Source organism: Hyla sarda, chromosome 5 (genome assembly GCF_029499605.1).
Source record: "Hyla sarda isolate aHylSar1 chromosome 5, aHylSar1.hap1, whole genome shotgun sequence".
Taxonomy (NCBI): Eukaryota; Metazoa; Chordata; class Amphibia; order Anura; family Hylidae; genus Hyla; species Hyla sarda.
Genome location: NC_079193.1, coordinates 336,386,482 through 336,394,901, shown reverse-complemented (window position 1 = coordinate 336,394,901; position 8,420 = coordinate 336,386,482). Strand labels below are relative to the sequence as shown.

Genomic DNA, 8,420 nt, shown 5'->3' with positions numbered 1-8,420 from the left:
AGATGACAATTTTAAACGTATTAATTTTCCTGCATGTAGTTAGGATTTTTTCCAGAAGTCCGACAAAATCAAACCTATATAAGTAGGGTATCATTTTAATCGTATGGACCTACAGAATAAATATCAGGTGTCATTTTTACCGAAAAATGTACTACGTAGAAACGGAAGCCCCCAAAAGTTACAAAACAGTGTTTTTTTTTCAATTTTGTCGCACAATGATTTTTTTTCCCGCTTCACCATAGATTTTTGGGCAAAATGACTGACGTCATTACAAAGTAGAATTGGTGGCGCAAAAAATAAGCCATCATATGGATTTTTAGGTGTAAATTTGAAAGAGTTATTATTTTTTAAAGGCAAGGAGCAAAAAACGAAAATGCAAAAACGGAAAAACCTCCGGTCCTTAAGGGGTTAAAGGGGTACTCCTGGCGCTAAGACACCTTATCCCTATCCAAAGGATAGGGGATAAGATGCCTGATCGCGGGGGTCCCGCGTGATCTTGTACGCAGCACCCCGTTACAATCAGTCTCCGGAGCATGTTCACCCCGGGTCTGATTCCTGGCGATCACGGGGGTCGGAGCCCCCGTGTGATGTCACACCCCCTCCCATAGGCTTGCATTGAGGGGGTGGAGCGTGACGTCACACAGGGACAGGGTCATGACATCACAATACTCCGGCCCCGTGATCGCCAGTAATCAGACCCGAAGCGAACATGCTCCGGGGACTGATTGTAATGGGGTGCTGCGTGCAAGATCACGGGGGTCCCCAGCGGCGGGACCCCCACGATCAGGCATCTTATCTCCTATCCTTTGGATAGGAGATAAGATGTCTTAGCGCCGGAGTACCCCTTTAAAATAGACAGAGATGTCAGCAGAGAGCACTGTGTTCCAAAAAGAAAACCATTTCCTCTGTAGCATTCAGCAGCTAAGAAGTACTGGAAGGATTAAGATTTTTTTTATAGAAGTAATTTACAAATCTGTTTAACTTTCTGGCACCAGTTGATTAAAAAAAAAAACAACAACAAAAAAAAGAGTACCCCTTTAACATTGTCATTTTTTTGGGGGCATTTTTTTCTAGCCTTGATCACGCCAAACGCTCCAAAAAGCTATTTCCACTCAAATGAAAAAGAAAAGAAAACTTTAGATTAATTTTTACAAGCGCTGAAGCATGACATCATCTCTGCACACAGTTACATCACACAAGTCACATGACAGAATGACGTCACTGGGGCGGAGTTTGGTTGCACAGGGGGCGGGGCTCATCAATAATCGTCTCGGGACACTGTATTTCTATTTACTGCAGTGCTGCTTTTTTTTTCCCCCACCAAAGATCTTTATTCGCGCTTTTTTTCCCTTCAATAAACTTTATTGAGCGTGCTACCTCCACATACAACCATTCCTCCGGCCTGTAACACGTTGCTATAGCAACTAGAAGACCTCTCGGTGACTTTTTTTTTCTCTCATTTCAATAAGCTTTATTTATCCGGAGAGAGATGACAACTACATTTCTACATTGAGTGAAGGGAATTGGCGGGTCGTGATGCATGATGGGAGGAGAGAGGGAGGTTTGAGCAGTGACGTCTGATCGGTCCTTGGTGTGAGTATTGTAAAGTTTTTTAATGTATGTTCTTTAGCCAGGGGCTGTTCAGCTTTTGCCAAACTACAACTCCCATCATGCCCTGACAGCCAGTTATAGTTTTGTTCTTCATCTGTTGTAGTTTTGCAACAGCTGGATCACCACATTGCTGTAGTACAGTGGTCTCCAACCTGCGGACCTCCAGATGTTGCAAAACTACAACTCCCAGCATGCCCGGACAGCCGTTGGCTGTCCGGGCATGCTGGGAGTTGTAGTTTTGCAACATCTGGAGGTCCGCAGGTTGGAGACCACTGCTATAGTATATATTGGCGTCATGCTGGGATTTGTAGTTCTATTGCAGCGGGCATAGTAACACTGCTTGTAATGGGGTCTCCTTCCGCATCATACGCTGCCTATTCACACACGGTGGGCATGCGGTGGGAAGGGGTCCCCCTCTTATACACTGGATCTCTGTTTTGGGGAGGTTCATGTTGTCAGATGCCCCATAAAGATGTTAGGGAGCAGTCACACCATGTTATTGCTGTCTTATTTAATGTATACTTTTTATAGGAAAAATACGTAAAAGATTCTAAAAAAACTGATGCTGCAGTATGCCATGCAACATTATGCATTTCTCATTGACTTAGGCTGCATTCACACCATGTTTTTGCAATACAGTTCCCGCATCAGGTTTTTGATGAAAAACTGATTCCTCAAAACCGGACTAAACTGTATCAAAACGTGTGTACAAATTTCAACCCGTATACAGTTAAAAACTGTATACGGTTTGAAAACTGATGTCCGGTTGCAGCAATTTTTAAGAAAAAAACATATACGTTTCTAACTTTTCACTCCATTTTGAATAAAGTTTCACTTGTTTGATTGAAATTCCAAGAAAAAAAACTGTGCAAAGTAAAAAAACGTATAGTGCAAACTGGAGCGAACCGTACGCACATACGGTTCTGTACGGTTCCCATTGACTCCCATGTTAAAAAAAAAAAAAAAAAAGGATAAGGTTTAGTACAGTTTTTCACCAAAAACCATGGTAGACTACGGTTTTGGGTATGGGGAAAAAAAACTGACAAAACTGTACAGGATGCAAAACGGACACCTCCTGATGCATCTTTTGGCATACGGTTTTCCATGGAGAGTCGATGCATATGGTTTTCACATTGAAAATGTATACGGGAACTGTATTGCAAAAACGTGGTGTAAATGCAGCCTTACATTATTTAAAAAAAAATGGTCATAACGTATAGGTATTGTTTTGGCGTACGCAATAGTGTAGTTGACCATATGTTTCCGTGAGCCACATAAAAAACCTCACCGTTACGGAAACAGTGAAATTAAGGCAGTGTGAACCCACCCTTATCCAAATGGAACAACCCTGCAATATTGGGGACCAGAACCGAGATGCGGAGCCATGCTTGGGACCAGGACTGAGATGAGGATCATTGCTAGGGACTAAGAATGAGACAGGGAGCTGTGCCATGGACTAAAATGAATGGGGGGGGGGGGGGGGGGGGGCATTCTGAGGACTAGGAATAAGAGGGGGAGCTATGCTGTGGACTAGCAATGAGTGGTGGGCCATAATGGGTACCATGAATGAGGTAGTTGAGGACTGTGAAGGGGTTGGCCAGCACACGCCCCATTTGAGCGCTGGAGATGCCAGAGTACATTTAAATGAATGGAGTGGGTACCATCTGCAGCACACGCTCCTCTCTGAGAGCTGGGGTCCCATTCAGGAGATCACTGGGGTCCCAGTGGTCTGCCCCTGCCCCCCACGATCAGACACTTAAAGGGGTACTCCACCTCTGGACATCTTATCCCCTAGGGCAGTGGTCTTCAACCTGCGGACCTCCAGATGTTGCAAAACTACAACTCCCAGCATGCCCGGACAGCCAACGGCTGTCCGGGCATCCTGGGAGTTGTAGTTTTGAAACATCTGGCGGTCCGCAGGTTGAAGACCACTGCCCGGGCCTTCGTCATTATGCCTTGACAACGACGCACAGGGACGTTGCTCATGAACGTCCCTGTGTGTCGTCGTCAAGGCAACACCACTGCGCTGGGGGTAAGATGTCTGATCGCGGAGGGGATCCGGCTGCTGGGATCTCCAGCGATCTTCAGGCAGCACTCCAGCGTTCTGAACACTGGGTTCATGTCTATGGGAGAAGACATGGCAGGTGTGGTCGCCTGTCATGCCACCTCATGAATGGAAAAATGTTCAGAACACCGGGGTGCCACCCACCAGCACACCCCCCCCCCCCCCCCCCCCCCGATCAGACATCTTATCCCCTATCCTTTGAATAGGGGATAAGATGTCTAGTGGCGGAGTACCCCCTTAAAACCTTTCCTTGTCTTTCACTGGATTGGCTGCGACAGGTACATCTGAAAAGTAAGGATCAGGCTGGGATAACCCAGAACTTTTGTTTGGGTTTTTCTTAACCTGAAAAAAAAACTCTCATTTAGCACTCCCAAGATGCAGTTTTCGTGGTGTTTATTCAAAAATATTGGCCCTTTTTTTACTAAGAGTGTTGTGTAGGTTTCTTTGTGGGTTTTAATCCCCTACAATTTATTTTACACGGTATTTACTAAGGTTTCCCTACATTTTCCACTTTCCCTACATTTTGCTTTTTTTTACACATGTTCTGATCTGTCAGGTTTTCCTCAGCTCAAATCCACCACATTTTATGTGGAAACCTTAGTAAATATGTTGTTTTTTTGTGAAAATGTCGGAAACACGCCCCTTTTTGGAGACCACGCCCTTTTCCCTGGTGGCCGGGTTTATTAGCAAAATGGAGAGTTAGTCAGGGTTTTTTCAATTTTGGCGCAAAAATTTTGACAGAATTGCTGGCGCAATGCGACACAATCTGGCGCACAACCAGACAAAACATGTCGGGTTTGCAATAGTAAATGAGGGCCAATGTGTTAGTATAGGTGTTTTTTCTTTCATTACATGTCATGTAATTCATCCATGTGACTTTTCATGTAGTTCAAAGATTCCTATTAAAGACTTAGCTAGGTGGGGGAACGCCGTTAAAAACGACAATTTGAAATACAAATTACGTTTTTTTTTCTTCCTATAGAAGTCTATGGGAGGAAAATAGTCAAGGTCTCCTGAAAAAACAGCATACCCTCAACATGCTGCGATTTTGGAAAACTGCCCCTGAGCCTAAAAACTCCACAAAAGTGGACTAAAATGGCAAAAGAAAATCTCCATGTGGGGTCAGCGTTTCATATTTCCCTCTTGACTCCCGACTGACATCTGGCTGCAGCATTTTTGCCCCCCCAAAGAAAATAAAAAATTTAGCATACAGTGAGTATGGCTTTTTAAAAACATTGGCCCTCATTTACTATTGCAAACCCGACATGTTTTGTCGGGTTGTGTGCTAGCTTCTGTCTGCTCTAGAATTTGCGCCAGAATTGAAAAAACCCCGACTAACTCTCCATTTTGCTTAGAAAACCCGGAAAAGGGGTGTGGTCGCTGGGGGAAAGGGGGTGTGGTCTCCAAAAAGGGGCGTGTTTCCCGACATTTTCACAAAAACCCAACATATTTACTAAGGATTCCACAGAAAATGTGGTGGATTTCAGCTGAGAAAAACCAGACAGATCAGAACATGTGTAAAAAAAAAAAAAAAAAAAAAAAAAAAAAAAAAAAAAAAAAAAATGTAGGGAAACCTTAGTAAATACCGTGGAAAATAAATTGTAGGAAATTAAAGGGGTTGTGCGCTGCCGTAATTTTTGGAGCTCCACTCGCAGCATCCGGAAGTTCATTACTCCGAACGCTGTGTGCGGGCTTCCGTGTTCGCGGCCGCCGGGCGTGACGTCTCGCCCGCCCCCTCGTGACGCCTCGCCCGCCCCCTCGTGACTCCTCGCCCGCCCCCCCCGTGACGCCTCGCCCGCCCCCCCGTGACGCCTCGCCCGCCCCCCCGTGACGCCTCGCCCGCCCCCCCGTGACGCCTCGCCCGCCCCCCCGTGACGCCTCGCCCGCCCCCCCGTGACGCCTCGCCCGCCCCCCCGTGACGCCTCGCCCGCCCCCCTCGTGACGCCTCGCCCGCCCCCTCGTGACGCCTCGCCCGCCCCCTCGTGACGCCTCGCCCGCCCCCCTCGTGACGCCTCGCCCGCCCCCTCGTGACGCCTCGCCCGCCCCCTCGTGACGCCTCGCCCGCCCCCCTCGTGACGCCTCGGGCGAGGCGTCGCGAGGGCCCGAGCGAGACGTCGCGCCCGGCGGCTGCGAACACGGAAGTCTGCACACAGTGTTCGGAGTAATGAACTTCAAAAGTCAGGGCAGCGCACAACCCCTTTAAAACCCACAAAGAAAACTTAACAACACTCTTAGTAAATGAGGGCCATTGGGGAAAATTTATCAAAACCTTTTGTAAAGAAAAAGTTGACCTGTTGCCCATAGCAACCAATTAGAGTGCTCCTTTCATGTTTCGGGGGCCTTTTTAAAAATGAAAAAAGCGATCTGATTGGTTGCTATGGGCAACTGGTCGACTTTCCCCTCTGCACAGGTTTGGATAAATCTCCCCCCTTGTGTTATCCCAGCCTGACATTCACACTACAGAATCTCTGCCGCCAAAATCCATCTGCATTAGGACGGAGCAGACCTGCGGCATCCCCATTGACTGCAGTGCAGTCCGCGTGGAATTCCTGCCGATAGAAGGGTCCAGAGTTCTTAAACTCCGCAGTGTGGATGGATGGGTTATTGGAAAATCAATTCGGAAATATGTTTTCTTCATGCTGCGGAATCTACTCAAAAATCCAGTTGCTCTAATTTTACTATTTTTATGTAGTTGTGGAAATATTCGTTTTTGCGCAAATATTTGTTCTGTCTTGTTGTCCTTGTAGTATAACGGCGCGCCTTTATTTATTGCAGAAAGACTCAGAATGAGGAGATCAGCAGCTCCAAGCCAACAGCTCGCTGGGAATGCAGCAAAAAGGCCTCGCTTTGTTCCACCTGTTAAAGTGAATACACATGTAGCTGTGGGAAATGTGACTGCAACATTGAAGGTAATGACTACAGTAACTCTTCTATTTACAAGTGTTTCCCAATCACGGGGCCTCCAGCTGTTGCAAAACTGCAACTCCCAGCATGCCCGGACAGCCTATGGCTGTCCGGGCATGCTGGGAGTTGTAGTTTTGCAACAGCTGGAGGCCCCTTGATTGGGAAACACTGTTGTAAACATTGGGAAATATTTATAAAAGTCAGAATGGGAGTTGTAGTTTTGCAACAGCTGGAGGCACACTGGTTGGGAAATATTGATTTATAAAAATCACAATATTTGGAAAACACTTCCTTTGTCAGTGAGAAACTTTATAGAGATGAGTGAACTTACAGTAAATTCGATTCGTCACGAACTTCTCAGCTCGGCAGTTGATGACTTATCTTGCGTAAATTAGTTCAGCTTTCAGGTGCTCCGGTGGGCTGGAAAAGGTGGATACATTCCTAGGAAAGAGTCTCCTAGGACTGTATCCACCTTTTCCAGCCCACCGGAGCACCTGAAAGCTGAACTCATTTATGCAGGAAAAGTCATCAACTGCCGAGTCGAGAAGTTTGTGACGAATCGAATTTACTGCAAGTTCGCTCATCTCTAAAACTTTACTTTACTTTATCTTCTATTGTTATTTTCTCAGTTGGACTTAAAGGCCCCCCCTACACATCAAAGATAAGTCAACCGAACCACCTGACTATTTTGTGTGTATGGGGACCTGCAGACTATCTCTTAGCAGATATCAGAGTAAAAAAGGATTGGGCCTGTGGAATTTCCACACCTGATCCTGGAAATACACTGCTGTCGGAGGTGCCTGGCAGCAGCCTATTTCCTGTTCCCCATTGAAATCGCGCAAGCTTGGATGAGCCAACCTTAAAGGGGTTATCCAGGTTTTTTTTTATATATATATCAACTGGCTCCAGAAAGTTAAACAGATTTGTAAATTACTTCTATAAAAAAATCTTAATCCTTTCAGTACTTATGAGCTTCTGAAGTTGAGTTGTTCTTTTCTGTCTAAGTGCTCTCTGATGACACGTGTCTAGGGAACCGCCCAGTTTAGAAGCAAATGTCCATAGCAAACCTCTTCTACTCTGTGCAGTTCCCAAGACAAGCAGAGATGTCAGCAGAGAGCACTGTTGCCAGACAGAAAAGAACAACTCAACTTCAGCAGCTGATAATTATTGAAAGGATTAAGATTTTTTAATAGAAGTAATTTACAAATCTATTTAACTTTCTGGAGCCAGTTGATATAAAAAAATAGTTTTTTTCCTGGAATTCCCCTTTAACCTCTTAAGGACTTAGTGCGTACCTGTATGCCCTAAGCCCGGTCCCGGTGTGAAAAACATCACACCAGGTCGGTCCCGGCTGCTAACGATAGCCGGGACCCTGGGCTAACGGCGTGCGGCACCGATCGTTGTGCCGCGCACTGTTAACCCTTCAGACGCGGCGATCAAAGTTGACCGCCGCATCTGAAAACGAAAGTAAACACTTCCCGGCAGCTCAGTCGGGCTGATCGGGACATCGCGATAAAATCGTGATGTTCCGTTCAGCTGGGATGCAGGCGAAGGTCTCCTTACCTCTCTCCGCGGCGTCCGATCGTCGATTGATTGCTCCAAGCCTGAACTACAGGCTTGAGCAATCGAGCCCCTATCTGACTGATCCCTGCAAAGCTATGGAGATCAGGGATCAGCATAGGAGATCAGTGTGTGCAGTGTGATAGGTCCCTATGGGACCTATAACACTGCAAAAAAAAAAAAAATTAAAAAAAAGTTAACAAAGGTCATTTAACCCCTTCCCTATTAAAAGTTTGAATCACTCCCTCTTCCCATAAAAAAAAAAAAAAAATGTGTGAAT

General features: G+C 46.1%; 1 protein-coding gene across 3 annotated transcripts in view; it reads left to right on the top strand.

The window, feature by feature from the left end:
• Positions 1–1,163: 1,163 nt before the first annotated feature.
• Positions 1,164–8,420, top strand: part of RAD54B (RAD54 homolog B) — a 78,662-nt gene continuing 71,405 nt past the window's right edge. For all 3 annotated transcript variants that reach the window (XM_056522504.1, XM_056522505.1, XM_056522503.1), the window contains exons 1-2: positions 1,164–1,593; positions 6,452–6,585. In XM_056522504.1, coding sequence (XP_056378479.1) covers positions 6,463–6,585 — 123 coding nt within the window. In that variant the 5' untranslated portion in view covers positions 1,164–1,593; positions 6,452–6,462. The remainder of the gene's footprint in view (positions 1,594–6,451; positions 6,586–8,420) is intronic.